The sequence below is a fragment of the Gigantopelta aegis genome, chromosome 4 (genome assembly GCF_016097555.1).
Source record: "Gigantopelta aegis isolate Gae_Host chromosome 4, Gae_host_genome, whole genome shotgun sequence".
Lineage (NCBI taxonomy): Eukaryota > Metazoa > Mollusca > Gastropoda > Neomphalida > Peltospiridae > Gigantopelta > Gigantopelta aegis.
In genome coordinates, this window is record NC_054702.1 from 112,874,978 (window position 1) to 112,892,132 (window position 17,155).

Here is a 17,155-nt window from a genome sequence, read left to right on the forward strand (position 1 = left end):
GTATAGTAGGGACTTAGCCCAGTGGTAAAGCGCTCACTTGATGCGCGGTTGCTTTTGGATCGAATCGCGTCAGTGGGAATATTGGGCTATTTCTCATTCCTGCCATTGTACCATGACTGGTATATCAAAAGCCGTGGTATGTTCTATCCTGTCTGTGGGATGGGGCATACAAAAGATTCCTTGCTACTAATGGAAACATATAGCGGGTTTCTCTCTAAGACTATATGTCAAAATTACCAAATGTTTGACGTCCAATAGCCGATGATTAATAAATCAATGTCCTCTAGCGGTACCGTTAAACAAAACAATCTTTAACTTTAACTTATTACCAGTTAGTTGACTTTTACTTCATTTTAAACCGTTTTACGAGTATATTGATTACTTTTTACACGCTTAGATAATGTTTACGGTTTGCCAAGGTTTAATCACACCAAACCATTTATTGTTTTGTTACAGTGCTACCAGACAAGACGTTTTGTTATCTAAAATCGTATCTTGTGTACAAGACAGACTCACCCTTTCTCCTATTTTTGTCATGTCACCAGCAGGCAGAACTTTGAGATCAGCCCCAAGAGCGCATGCGTCAATAACCTTGTTATATCGAGATCTCTCCATTGGCTTGCCAAACAGAATGTTGTTTTGTATTGTGTCACTCTGAATCCAGGCTTGTTGAGGGACGTAACTAACCTGCCCCTAGGTCAACAAAAACTAACGTTAGCACCTAGCAAAAATATATATACTTGCATGTACATAACAGAAATGACAAAATATCTATAATCAGTTTTATAAACACATTGAATAACAGTATATAAAAACATGACTGATTTAAAATTTTTTCAAAACGGCCTTCCCTGAGCTAAATTTTTCTAAAGTAGCTTTCCGTGAGCTAAATATTTTTTAAACATTTAAAACAGGGCCGACATTGATTTCAGGCCAAACATTGTGTAAATCGACTCATAACTAGACAGGTAACATTCAGGGGATATAATGATCAGATTAGTATCATGCATCACATGTCACGGTGTGTGAAGTCGAAGACGAATATAATTCAGTAAACGTTTACATCGTTACAATAAACATATCAAAACCTACGTTATAAAACCATCACTAACGTTTTTAATATTCAAAATCCTTTACCTTGACCTTTATACGACCTCGAGATTTTTCCATCTCTCCGAGTATCGCAGACAACAAAGATGACTTGCCACACCCAACTTGTCCAACAACAGCAACCAGACTTCCTAGTTGCACTTGTAAATTAATACTGAAAACACATTCTATACATATTGCTCTTATACCTCTGGAGGCTACTATTTACATTAGGTAAATCATATTTCAGTGTTCACATGATGTTATAATGTCAAAACATTAAATTCTTGTTTTTAAGTTATTGGTACAAAAATGGTTTGTGGTGAAGTGCACCTATATTGATGACATGAGGATTCGTTGTTTAGCATGTTATTCTTCAAAATATCGAATGTTTGTCAAAAAGGTTTCCTTTTTTTTTTTTATTTTTTTTTGTGGGGGGGGGGATATGTTGGGGGTTTTGGGGCTTTTAAAAATTATTTTATCTACAACATCGGCGATAAATTAAATCTAACACAATGAAAACTAATATACAACAAAAAGACGATATGCTGTATTTGTAATGGAAGAAATGACAAAATGTCAGACATACTTTTTCAGTGAAGGTTCTCCATGTTTGTCCCAAGTGAATGTTCCATTATCGATCACAACAGAGCAATCTGAAGTTTTAAAATAACATATAGTGTAACTTATATTATAACAAACAATATAGAAACAGATACGTGATAGTTGTGAAACGATCCCATAAAAGATATATCAATGGCTGCTACATGCGTGTTATGTTATTAATAATCAAAAATGTGTCCCCATTTTGGATAAGTCTTATTCGCGTATTTCAGACCATTTGTTTTGAATGCTACCTGTGTAATACCTAATAACTACAAGAGTGTACTTGAACATCCGTCTCCTTTCCTATTTAACGTTAGCGTTAATTTCATTTTAGGTTCGTTGGAATGCACTACGTATTATGCCGTTGACATAATTATTAAGTATAATTATGGCATTCCAAAACTGCCCACCTGAACTGACGTCAGAAATGCAGTCATTGCTCTGGAATTCTTCCTGCAGCAGAAACTTCTCAAGACGTTTTATGGAAATGTTAGCCTGGGAATAGTCAAATGTGTGCAGTAGTATATTTATTATGACCACTCCAACATGTGTTTGATCTAAACAAACAATTCAGTCAGTGAAGACTACTTGATACCGCTGTATTGTGGTCGTTTATTTCATTGTCCTGTACATGTGACTGTATATGAGATGGGGTCACTTTCTGACAAGACAAAAGTATGAGTAATTTGCAGAAACTGTTTTATTAGTTTGAAGGGCAGTGTAATGATGGAATAGTATATGATAGTCCCAGTAACATACCATTCATTCTAATGCAGGATGTGTTCCCTACTTGGTCCTCAGGAAAGATATATGATATTTTAATTCCCAGTAGTTCATTCTATGAAAAAAACCGCTAAAAGGTTTTTTCCCATTTTTTTGAAAAAGGTTTTAAAAAATTACCATTTATGAACGATATAGTGATAAAAAGTTTTTAATACAACTATATGTAATAAACATTGAAATATTTGTTTGTACCATTACGAACGATACCTGAAATAAGACGTTCCCAGTAACATACCATCCTACAAAAACATAAAAATATTTTAACAGTACCAACTAAAACGATAATAATAACAGTACATTTAAGAAATAATAATAATAACAGTACATAAAAAAAAAATACCACTATGAACGATACATAAAAAGTAAAATAATTACATTCACGAAAAATAACAGTACAAAAAAAGTCGCCATTGTCTTGAGACTGGGTATGATACTTATTCTTCATGACTTGTACACCCACCTTTATGACATCAAATACGACTTCTGGTGTTTGGTTGACTCCGTAACGTAGAATGTTCAGAAGAGAAACTACTGCAAACGCCGTTTTGGCGTCAAGGCGACTTTCAGAGAGAAATATGAACGCTCCAAACATTACCACAGAAATCTGAAGACAACAATGTGCACACCAACTAATTATAAATCTGAAGATAACAATGTGCATGCCAACTAATTATAAATCTGAAGACAACAATGTGCATGCCAACTAATTATAAATCTGAAGATAACAATGTTCACACCAACTAATTATAAATCTGAAGACAACAATGTTCACACCAACTAATTATAAATCTGAAGACAACAATGTGCACACCAACTAATTATAAATTTGAGGACAACAATGTGCACACCAACTAATTATAAATCTGAAGACAACAATGTTCACACCAACTAATTATAAATCAGAAGACAACAATATTCACACCAACTAATTATAAATCAGAAGACAGCAATGTTTACACCAACTAATTATAATACGCTTTATAAACTAATTATTACTCAATCAATCAGGGAACCATTAAACATTATTAGCTGTAGGTTCAAGCACGTGTATCCTGGGCACATTTACCGAGTTTCCTAAAGAGCTGTCATTTCACATAACAATGCAAATATAACATATTTTAATCTAGATACTGTGTATATCGTATATATACAAAATAAATCTGAACGATAAAAGCGTTAGCTATGATCAAATCCGTATCTCTGCACAATGCAGAGTCAAATGTGCATTCGGCAAATTTGTGTTTGATCCTATGAATCTCCATCTTGTCGCCATTCCTGACAAGATCCTTTACTGGACAATACATCCATGTTCTAAATAAAAACTAGTACGGGACAGAGCTCATTGTAATAAATACTGTTGTGATGACATGCACTCATGAATCACTGTCAAAACAGTGATGTCACAAGATCATAGTGAAAAACCTTTGATTGCACCAGTTTTCCGGCGACAAACGCTGTGCCCAAAATGTACTCGGCTGATTAGATATGACACATTATTAATGACAACAGAAATATGAATATTTTAATCGGTGTGCATTAAAAGGTTCTACAATTACTTTCTGATATCTTAAGAGCCAACTAATTAAGTTTAGGCACGGCGGAAGCAAGTACACATTGGGAGGTGGGGGGTGGCTGACTGAGATCGAGGTTGCAAAGCAAACCTTTAAAAACTAGATGTCCTGAAAGGCAATTTCTTGCATTCTACAAGTAAAATTCATCTCTGCCTTAAGATTTACTACCAATAATATTTTTTATTCAGAATTATAAATCAGAAGCCCCCATCCCCTGCTCCGCCGTGCTTGAAGTTGTTGTCTTTGTTTACTTACAACAAACATCGCTGCGTTCCACGTAAACACAACAAACGCTCGCACTGTGAAAACTCTCTGCTGCGCATCTAGTTCCTTCTGACGTGCAGCCGAAACCTTCTCCCCGAAACACTCCTCCCAGGCGTGTAGCTTTACAACCTTGTGTGGGAGCACACGGTGTTAATTTAATTACCAAAAACATATGTATGTAATGAATGAATGGGTGAGTGAATGTTTAACAAGACCCCAGCACAAAAATACACATCGGCTACTGAGTGTCAGAACAAATATATGTAAACATATTCACATACCGTCAGTATTACATATGAGTTATTTTTGTATGTATTCATGCCTTAGAATCAAGCTCATAACTCTATCATACTTACTTTATTAGCCGTAAACATACAGTCCATAGGCGTTACACATTACATATGTATACATGTATAATACATATGTCATTAGTAATGCATAATATAATGGGGAGCAATGAGTCGTGGGATCCTTTCCCTCCAACCTAAAGCTGTTCAGTGCTGTAAACTAAGAACCAGGGGTCTCATTCACAAAGGTATCTTAGGCTCTGCTAGACAACAAAGCATCCTCTTTGCAAGTCTTTTAGCATTGCACTGCAAGATCGCAAAGTTGCGAGAGTTTAGTGAATTAGGCCCCAGGACATGTAATAGTAGAGTGTCTTCCCCAGCTGGACAACAACCACTAACAGCAAACTTTCTGGTATTTCTCTGACAATTCACCTTGGGTTTTTCTTCCATAGTAGTGCTGTACGAGAATGGTGTCTGTTAAAACAATAGTGTTTGGTAACTGCAATAGTTTAGTAATGCATTGTTTTAGCAGGTAACATGCAACATACAGCATTAAGAATTCTCTGCCATACCTTTATCCCATTGATGACTTCATTGAGTATTGTCATCTTTTCATCTCTTTTCTCTGACAGTTGGTCGAACAGGTGGCGCATGCGCATTGTCACATATATATTGAGTGGCAGGAGTAGCATGACGACGAATAGTCCAGCCGCCGCGGCCAAGCCCAGGATACGGAACAGCTGGACGAAGACGATGACGATGTGACAGGGCGTGAAGAGAACCTCGGTGAGGTGCGTCAGATGCCAGACGACACCGTTCACATCGCTGGACACGAGGTTTGTTAGCTCACCCAGAGAGTACTTTTTCCGGGAACTTGACGACAGCTTTAACGCCTAGAAACACAGTAAAACACAAGATTAAAGGGACATTCCTGAGTTTGCTGCAATGTTTAAGATGTTATCGACTAATAGAGACTTTTTAACGATTGTAATTATATCAAATATATTTTTCTGTATAAAATATTAGTGGCTGTATATTGAACGTGTTTCCGATCGTTATAATATTTGTACTAGGTTAAATTTCATTTTATATCCAAAATGTAATTTTTTCGTACGGAAATTATTTGAAGACAAAATCCAGTTTGGGCTTCTTACAAATATTGAGACGACCAGAAACACATTGAATATACAGACACTGATATTCTAAACAAGAAAATATATTTAATATGTAAGTTTAATCGTAGAAATATTTTATTAGTCGGAAACATCTTACAATGCAGCAAACTCAGGAATGTCCCTTTAATGTGCTCTTGTAATTCTGTGTACAAATAACTTTCAGGTATGATATCAGTCTGATTAAAATTAGTTCTACTGGTCTACCAGTAGATCTAACAGCATTGCGTGGACTTCCATGTCCAGGTGACATTTTATCTATAAATAACATTTTTTAATATCGACCAATTACACTTCGCCTTTTATACCGTTATTCGGGAGCATACAAATTCTAAAAATATCGGGCGAGACTGTTTATGCAATAGGTGAACTTGTTGGTCTATTTCAACATTTAAAAAATGGGAGGAAAATGCAGTAATAAACTCTGGATTGTATACTAGTATAAACAGATTTTATGGCTATACCATCACGGGCTTTTTTTTTCGTCTTGAAACGAATTTTATATAAAATTTTATATTGAAATTAGTTTCCGGCATACTTCGTAATTCATCCTAATCATTTCGTATACCCTCGGCATAATCCCGAATATTTTCAAATTCTTTTCAAATCACTGGCATGATTTTGCAAGTAAGGTTTTGATTGGTCGAATGAAAGGTCAACTGGACATGATTTCCAACGGGATGCTGTTAGATCCACATGTAATAGTAATTAATCAGTGGAGCTAATTTTAATTAGATTGGTATGATATAGGACACATTCTTTTATTGGCTGCTTAATGGGTAAGCTACTGACTTTAAAACTGGTAGGTGCTGGATTGGTAACCAGTATTGGCACCCGTTCAGAGCTCAGTGGCTACTATAGCTAACCATTAAACTCAACATAATATAAGCGACTAACAACTAACCATGAACCCACTACAGTATCAACTACAAATTAACCTTACACAAAAATGAAAAGATGTAGGCACAGATTTATGATGCCAAACAAAACTGTGTTGGTCATTAATCTCAAAGACAATTTGCACGAGTGGTCATCGCCATTCATTACTGATAATCATCAATTGAACTAGACCTGGTTTGAGTCACATAAACGCTTATTTTATCTTTCTTTTTGTTTAATTATAGCTATTGTTAGATTAGATCATATAATATATATTGTTAAATATACATAACTAATATATGTCACTAGAATTTTTCTAAGTATTTGTATTTGTTGAAATATCAAAAGTAGTAAGGGGGCCTGTATAGATCCATGACCTACTTTCCGTGGCCTTGACCTTGATGACGTCACGGCCTTGTGCCGTGACCTCGTCCTGCCGGGAGTCATGACCTACTTTCCGTGACCTTGACCTTGATGACGTCACGTGACCTCGTCCTACTGGCCCTGACCTACTTAGACTGGCCTTGACCTTGATGACGTCACGGACTACTGTACCGTGTGGAACGTCCTACTGACCCGACCCTGACCTACTTACACCAGCCCCTGACCTACTTAGAGTGGCACGAAAGAGTATAAAAAGGCTAGATACGGTTTCATTGTCATTCGCTCGCCGAAAACGACCAGATATACGTTCGTTTTACTAGAGAACAGACGTGTTTTATGATTCTGACTTTCTTGTGGCTTGTTGCACTCTATCTGGAACGAAGAAGATGGCATCGGGATATTCGATCAGTCTTAGTAGCAACAGTAGCGACGAGGACGACGTCTTGGTCTGCAAATGTTCAGAAAGACATACAATCAAATGTGTGACTAGCAAACAAGATGAGAAGAAGAGTACTCATTGTGTGGATCAAGCGGATGCTACACGCAAAATTGGGGATAGAATTGAAGATGGCGAACTCGTGGATGAACCCACAGATCAGACGGATGCTGCCTGTGAAACAGATGCTGCCTGGGATGAGGAAGATTGCTATTCGAGACGTTACGTGTTCTGTCATCGTCCCGAAATGAGACATTTCTATGCCCGGATGCTGACGTATGCTCGGTGGCCCATACAATTACGTCAAAAACCAAAAGAACTTGCCAAGGCCGGTTTCTACTACACGGGAGACCACGATGCCATCACCTGTTACTGTTGCTGACTTCGCGTCTACCGATGGAAGAAAACAGACGACCCAGTGATGGAACATTACAGACTCTCTCCAAGATGTCCTTATGTGAACAACCTGTTCAGACATTAAATGTTTTAGACACTTGTGTGCTATGTTTTCGTGTTGTATGTTGTGAATAAAACCGTGAATAACAGGTTTTGCTTTCTTATTTATGTCCTGGGTCCATGAGTGTGTCTCTGGACGTGTCCCTATGGTAGTAACACTGGTAAAGGGTAATATTTTGGTAACGATTATTTTTGGGAGCTCGCACGATGAGATTTGTGCTTGGGAGGAGGGACACTGGTCATACGTATCACACACATTCAAACATTCCTGTACCATATCTTTATGCGTCATAAGGTATATAAGTAAAATAGTTTTGGAAAACTCGTCATTTGAGGTAGAACTTTCAGAGGAGCAACATGTCAGACCAGTACAAGTTATATGTACCCGACGTGGATAAGTGGACCCGTTTCTATAAACTGCAGGCAGAAGGTAAACTTCAACCTCATTTTCCAGTGCAACGTGGTGGGAAAAGTCAGATCATGTACAGTGTGGATCGATGTCTAGAACTCTACGATCCCACGTGGAAAAAAGAAAAAGAGGAACAGAACAAGTCCCCGACACCCAAAGTCGTCATGGTCTCCCCAACACAACAAGTGGTAGAGCAAGCCAAAGCCGATCTGAAACGGAAACAACAACAACAACAACAACAAAGTGGTACGGGTTGGAAAGCCCCGAAACTGCAGAAGCATTTCTAAATAAGCTATAAAAGGAACTATGTGGGTCAGATATCGTCATTTCATTTAGAGTCGTCATGCAGAGCACATGTTCAGAATGTGGTTTCACATTCTCGAGGAGAGACGCCATGTTAAGACATTTTCAACAAAAACATGCTAAAGGTCTACCACCACCACCACCACCACCACCACCACCACAGCAGCAGCCACCACCACCACCACCACCACCACCACAGCAGCAGCCACCACCACCACCACCACCACCACCACCACCACCACAGCAGCAGCAGCAACAGCAGCAGCCACCACCACCACCACCACAGCAGCAGCCACCACCACCACCACCACCACCGCAGCAGCAGCAGCAGCAGCCCCTAAGATTGTTACATCCGTTCACCATGATCGTGTCGGGACCCACGTCGTGTGGAAAGACAGTTTTGTTGTACAAACTGCTAAGGGATGGTAAAATCCACCCGCCTCCCCAGCGCATCATCTGGCTCTACAAACGATGGCAACCCCTCTATGATACGATCAAAATGGTTGCTCGAGTGAAATTTGTTCAAGGCATACCCGATAATTTGGAAAAGGATCGTTATTTGGATCCCAGAGTCAGAAATCTTATCGTGTTGGACGACTTGATGTCTACAGCTGGAAAAGACCCTCGCATCACCGACCTGTTCACGGAAGGAAGTCACCACAGAAACCTCTCTGTGATTGCCATCAACCAGAACTTGTATCACAGCAAGGACCCGACACAGAAGAAACTGTCATTACCTGGCACTGTTTAACAACCCCATCGACAAGCAGCAAGTCCTAACCTTGGCACAGCAGATGTATCCTGGAAATACTCGTCATTTCATGCAGCGGTTTGAGGAAGCTACCCATAGGCCCTACGGATATCTCTTGGTGGACTTGAAACCGACCACGCCCGAACATTGGCGTCTTCGGCCTAATGGTTTAGAGACGGGGCTGTCCGAATGGTATAAAAGCACGAACGTAACGGCGAATGTCTCAGAAGAATTGCAGCCACCGACGAAGAAAGAGCTCTACATGCAAATCATGCAAAGAAACGCATTCAAGAGAAAACTACCAGGCATACCCGCCTACGAAAGTGACGACGAAGAAGATGATGAGGTAGAACCCTATCTGAAAAAAGTCAAGAGGATGCAGTCTTGCGATACGTGTGGTCTGGTCTTTAAAGACGGAAGCGACTTGCAGCGACACGTGAAAACGTGCGAAGAGGGAAATGAAAAAGAAGAAGAGCCGTCGCCCGACCTGGAAAACGAAGGCATTCGTCTCATGGTGGAACGTGAATTCGACATCAATCATGACTATATCGAAAGCAAGAGGAAACGCTACGAAGAAAAAAACATGTCCCAAGATGCCATTGAAAGAAACATGAAGACATTGCAATGGAAGTTATTTAAAGACACGTACTCTCGCTTTCTGACCTATATGCATTACTTTGACAAAGGTCCCAACACCAGAAATTTTTTACAGTTTGTGAATCCAGACAAAGATGTGAGACCACAGATTCGTTCTAAATTAAATCAGTATCGTTCATGGATCGGCGAATATTTGGATGAACAAGACGACGACGATACCGACGATGAGGAGGACGACGATGATGAAGAGAAATGAACACTCATATTATTCACATGTCGCCCTTAAGGCCTCTCGATGTAACCCAGTGTGTGTCCATTTTATATATGTGTCAGTGATTTGTAATTTAGAAATAAATGAAAAACCAAAACATTGCGTTTGTTTTTTGTGTTTTTTACTCTATGACTAGATTTGTGATTGGATATTACTACCGCTACTTTATAGTAGCAAGAGCTGTGTGTACAAGACAGAACATACCACGATCTTTGATATACCAGACATAATACACTAGTTGGCTATAGCTTAATGGGCCACCGACGGGGATCGATCCTAGATCGACCACTGTATTTACCCATTTGGTAATTAAAAAGCCCTGTAAAAAGGCTTGTACTCTAGGGAAATACTTGTGCTTAAAATGCAGCTAAAAGATCATAGTTTAGGTCGGAGCGTTCAGTTGCAGTCACACGTTCTTTCTTCAAAGCAATGGGCTGGGGATCTTTCACACACACACACACACACACACACACACACACACACACACATTCCTTTCTTCTCCTTAACAAATATTCCTTTCTTCTCCTTAACAAATATTCCTTTCTTCTCCTTAACACATATGCCTTTCTTCTTAACAAACATTCCTTTCTTCGAGACAAATATGTCTTTCTTTTCCTATGGCTAAAACAAAATAAAATATTTGTGTTCAATTAATCTTTATTTTACGAGGAAGGAAATGTTTTATTTACTCAACATATTTTATTTATGGTTATACAAGAAAGAAAGAAATGTTTTATTTAACGACGCACTCAACACATTGTATTTACGGTTATACGGACATATGGTTAAGGACCACACAGATATTGATTGAGAAAACCCGCTGTCGCCACTGCATGGGCTACTCTTCCGATTAGCAGCAAGGGATCCTACACCATCCCACAGACAGGATAGTACATACCGTTGTCCAGTTGTGGAGCAGTGGCTGGATATATACCAGACCGACCCACATCAAGGGAACACTGAGCTACGTCCCGTCCCCACAGGGTTATTAGAGGATGCTTGAAAAAAAATCGTAACATAATAAATAAATAAACAAATAAATAAGTAAGTAAATAAGTAAAATAAAAACAAACTATAAATTATTATTTTGTTTTAAAAATAATAGAAAAATATAATTTCCCCACATGAGATACGAACGACGTACCTTTCACGCTACCGAGACATCAACAAAATATGTCATTTAAACCATTATATGTGCGAGCGGCGATGCGCGGAATGAAGTGACGAAATAGGTCAGTTCATAATAATCTTGTGAATGCGCTATCAGATAGCGTAGAACGAGAATTCTATTTTACACCATTTAAATCATTTCTTATTTCACGTCTTTAAGAATGTAACTTCTAGTTCAGTATTGCCACCAACAATAAAGTAGGATACCACCGCTTCCCGGATGTAAACAGTGATAACCATTCATCATTCAGTGCGCTAAAATTAAACACACTACCTCGCGTCGGGCCGATTCCTTAGAAGTGGTAGGTTAACGACACCACTAGAGCACCTCGATTTATGAATCATTGACTATTGGATGTGAAACATACTTTTGGACAGTTTTAGAATTTCCCCACATTAGATACGAACGACGTACCCTCAGCGCTGGACGCGAAGTCGTTCGCACTTGACTACTAAACGCATGTTGACAAAACCTGTCATTTAAACCGTTATATGTGTGAGCGGCGAAGCGCGGAATAAAGTGACGAAATAGGTTAGTTAATAATAATCTTGTGAATGCGCTATCAGATAGCGTAGAACGACAATTCTATTTTACACCTATTTAAATCATTTCTTATTTCACGTCTTTAAGAATGTAACTTCTAGTTCCGAAGAGTATTTTATTTAGAGACTGCCAACACAAGATACCACCGCTTCCCGGATGTAAACAGTGATAACCATTCATCATTCAGTGCGCTAAAATTAAACACACTACCTCGCGTCGGGCTGAGTCCTTAGAAGTGGTAGGTTAACGACACCACTAGAGCACCTCGATTTATGAATCATTGACTATTGGATGTGAAACATACTTTTGGACAGTTTTAGAGAGGAAACCCGCTACAGTTTCCCATTAGTAGCAAGGGATCCTACACTTCCCACAGACAGGATAGCACGGGCGTTGCTAAATACGACGGATCGGGGCCGGGCTAAATAGGTCAGGACTAGACTAATTAGGTCAGGGGCCGGTCCAGATACATATAACACAGCTCATACCATCCAGATACATATAACACAGCTCATACCATCCAGATACATATAACACAGCTCATATCATCCAGATACATATTACACAGATCATACCATCCAGATACATATAACACAGCTCATACCATACAGATACATATAACAGCTCATACCATCCAGATACATATAACACAGCTCATACCATCCAGATACATATAATACAGCTCATACCATCGTTATACATATAACACAACTCATACCATCCAGATACATATAACACAGCTCATACCATCCAGATACATATAACACAGCTCATACCATACAGATACATATAACACAGCCCATACCATCCATATACATATAACACAGCTCATACCATCCAGATACGTATATCACAGCTCATACCATCCAGATACATATAATACAGCTCTTACAATCCACATACATATAACACAGCTCATACCATCCACATACATATAACACAGCTCATACCATCCAGATACATATTACACAGCTCATACCATCCAGATACATATTACACAGCTCATACCATCCAGATACATATAACACAGCCCATACCATCCAGATACATATAACACAGCTCATACCATCCAGATACATATAACACAGCTCATACCATCCATATACATATTGCATAGATCATACCATCTAGATACATATAACACAGCTCATACCATCCACATACATATAACACAGCTCATACCACCCAGACACATATAACACAGCTCATACCATCCAGATACATATAGCACAGCTCATACCATCCAGATACATATAGCACAGATCATACCACCCAGATACATATAACACAGCTCATACCATCCAGATACATATAACACAGCTCATACCATCCAGATACATATAACACAGCTCATACCATCTAGATACATATAACACAGCTCATACCATCCAGATACATATAACACAGCTCATACCATCCAGATACATATAACACAGCTCATACGATACTTGACACGTCATTCATGATGCATGTAACACAGCTCATACCATCCAGATACATATAACACAGCTCATACCATCTAGATACATATAACACAGTTCATACCATCCAGATACATATAACACAGCTCATACCATCTAGATACATATAACACAGCTCATACCATCCAGATACATATAACACAGCTCATACCATTCATACATATAACACAGCTCATACCATCCAGATACATATAACACAGCTCATACCATCCAGATACATATAACACAGCTCATACCATCCAGATACATATAACACAGCTCATACCATCCAGATACATATAACACAGCTCTTACCATCCAGATACATATAACACAGCTCATACCATCCAGATACATATAACACATGTGTTACCATCCAGATACAATAACACAGCTCATAACATTAGATACATATTACACAGATCATACCATCCAGATACAGGTAATTTGTTTCATACCAATTAGATACATATTCCATACGTTTGTCATCCTATATGATTGCACGGATCATCGCACCCAGTAGCACAGATCATACCACCCAGATTAAATATGACGGTGTCATTATGGTAAGTATACTAACACAGTCTCATACCATCCAGATACATATGTCCAGACCTCCATCCAGATACATATAACACAGCTCATACCATCCAGATACATATAACACAGCTCTGACCATCCAGATACATATAACACAGCTCATACCATCCATATACATATAACACAGCTCATACCATCTAGATACATATAACACAGTCCATACCATCCAGATACATGTAACACAGCTCATACCATCTAGATACATATAACACAGCTCATACCATCCAGATACATATAACACAGCTCATACCATCCAGGTACATATAACACAGCTCATACCATCCAGATACATATAACACAGCTCTTACCATCCAGATACATATAACACAGATCATACCATCCAGATACATATAACACAGCTCATACCATCCAGATACATATAATACAGCTCTTACAATCCAGATACATATAACACAGCTCATACCATCCAGATACAGGTAGCACAGATCATACCACCCAGATACATATAACACATATCATACCATCCATATACATATAGCACAGATCATACCACCCAGATACATATAGCACAGATCATACCATCCAGATACATATAGCACAGTCCATACCATCCAGATACATATAACACAGCTCATACCATCCAGATACATATAACACAGCTCATGCCATCCAGATACATATAACACAGCTCATACCATCCAGGTACATATAACACAGATCATACCACCCAGACACATATAACACAGCTCATACCATCCATATACATATAACACAGCTCATACCATCTAGATACATATAACACAGTCCATACCATCCAGATACATGTAACACAGCTCATACCATCTAGATACATATAACACAGCTCATACCATCCAGATACATATAACACAGCTCATACCATCCAGGTACATATAACACAGATCATACCACCCAGACACATATAACACAGATCATACCATCCATATACATATAGCACAGATCATACCACCCAGATACATATAGCACAGATCATACCATCCAGATACATATAGCACAGTCCATACCATCCAGATACAGGTAGCACAAAGTAAAGATATTAAGTATTGTAAAATATTGTAATATTACACTGAATTATCAACACAAAAACAAAACAAATATTTGAAAACATTATCACAGCTGCTTATAGAACTCGTTTTTTTTAAATTCCAAGAGAAACCGAGTATGTGCTGTATTCGCTACTCTCAAGGAAACCCATGAGAATGTTGCAGCCCTTGCACTACGAAAAGGAACAGCACACACGTGGGATTGACGGAAAGATTGAAGGAATGAAGAATTAATGAATAAAGTATAATGGATTAATGAAGAAAGAAAGATGAAGAAAGATTGAGGAATGAATGAATGAATGAATGAATGAATGAGGAATGAAGAATAAATTAGGAATGAAGAATTGCAAGATTAATGATCGAATGAATGGATGGATGGATGGATGTCTGAATTGATGAAAATGAAGGAAGAAATGAGGAATAAATGACTGAAGAATGAATGCTACAATTCAAATAAATCAAAAACATATAATTACCTCATGATATATGGATTATATGACCACAAGATGACGAAGTGCAAAAGCCTAAATCCATGGGCCCGTGCAAACTGTGTTCCAAACGTCTTGAGAATGACGAGCCACAGCGATACTTGACACGTGTTCTGTGATGCTGTAGAGTTCAGAGATTTATCAGGAATTGCTTCATTATTTAGTGAATGTCCTTTCAACCTTTCGTCTGTTATATCAGGAGATTTAGGGAAAACATCATGTTCGTGTTCAACACCAATGTGTCTTTTTCTGACACCATTTGGCACAGTTCTTGAAGAATTATCATGTTGTTTGGATGCCTCAATTCGCGTGTCTTCAGACAGTGGCTCAAATGAATGGGAAGCATTTTGTGTGAGTTTTCGTTCGTCGTTAATTGACACTCTGCAATCAAAGCAATAAAATGTAACCGTTCGTCAATTATTTACCAAATTATTTAGTTAGTTAGTTAGTTAGTTAGTTAGTTAGTTACTTAGTTTGCTTAGGAGAAAATGTAAAAATATGTTAAATGAACAATGAAGTATGAACATTAGTGCTTTATGTTCAATCATTTTAAAATATGTAATTTGTTTGAAAAGAAAATTAATCACCATTTCCAATACGTTTGTCAAACTATATGATTGCGGGTCGCACCCAGTTTAAACTGACGGAGTCATTATGGTAAGTATACTAACCGCGTCTGTCGGAAATACTGCTCCTGTGTCCAGACCTCCTCGAAAACAGGGTTGATATTAGAACATTTCTCTCGCGGGTTTAGATCCCAGATTTGATCATCTGAGAGAGGACCCTTATTACCTCGATCCAGCAACCTGCCAATCATAGCGACAGATAAATAATAATAATAATAAAAGAAAAAACCTATTATAATAGCCAAATTATTATTTTAGCAATGTCCTAGTAATTATTGCTATGCAACGATTTTCAGTTATTTTATATTAAATATAGTAAATGTTATTTACATCGAGTAGTCACCAATAAATCTACTATCAAATTCCAATATGAGTAAAGCATCTGAAAATTATACTTATTTACCATTTGTAATATTATGTTTATTTTGATATAGCTATTGTATAACTATTGTCGAGCCACGAATTTCAATTATTTTTCTGTAATATAATTTGTATAGTATACCCAAATTCGGGGGAAATTCGGGCAGTTTTTATCTGGGTAAAATTTCGGGCAAATCAACCCCTCCAGCCCCCTAAATCAAAGAGCCCATACGCCCATGGTTTAGTGGTAAAACAATAATACAGTGACATGACAGTCACACTGACCAGCTGACCGTGTGTAACAGTTGTTTGTGTCAGTTCCTGGATACATATTAGTAAATTTCATTTATACGTATTTCTCTGGCGTGTGCAGAAAGTGTGGGAGGTTGAATCTAAACTGGTGAGCTAAGTTTTTAAGGAGGTTGGGTCATACAAAAACAAAACGGTTGGTACATAGGTCCCTATAGGCTAGCCCAAGTACTCTGGCTAAGGGGGTAATTGTTATGACTCCCAAACCCTCCCAATTGCTCGCGTACCTGTGTGTGAACACCTATTTAGATGTAATTCCTCCATGTTTATATCACTGGACACATGCATACAGTTGAA

At 38.3% G+C, this 17,155-nt stretch overlaps 1 protein-coding gene across 1 annotated transcript in view; it reads right to left on the minus strand.

Annotated features, from left to right (window-relative positions):
• LOC121370183 (multidrug resistance-associated protein 1-like) overlaps positions 1-16,380 on the minus strand; it is a 34,374-nt gene extending 17,994 nt beyond the window's left edge. The window contains exons 1-9 of the mRNA XM_041495298.1: positions 16,235-16,380; positions 15,665-15,944; positions 5,173-5,493; positions 4,305-4,442; positions 2,939-3,082; positions 2,106-2,190; positions 1,679-1,745; positions 1,138-1,264; positions 517-693 (exon numbers count right to left, since the gene is read on the minus strand). Coding sequence (XP_041351232.1) covers positions 517-693; positions 1,138-1,264; positions 1,679-1,745; positions 2,106-2,190; positions 2,939-3,082; positions 4,305-4,442; positions 5,173-5,493; positions 15,665-15,944; positions 16,235-16,380 — 1,485 coding nt within the window. The remainder of the gene's footprint in view (positions 1-516; positions 694-1,137; positions 1,265-1,678; positions 1,746-2,105; positions 2,191-2,938; positions 3,083-4,304; positions 4,443-5,172; positions 5,494-15,664; positions 15,945-16,234) is intronic.
• Positions 16,381-17,155: the final 775 nt, after the last annotated feature.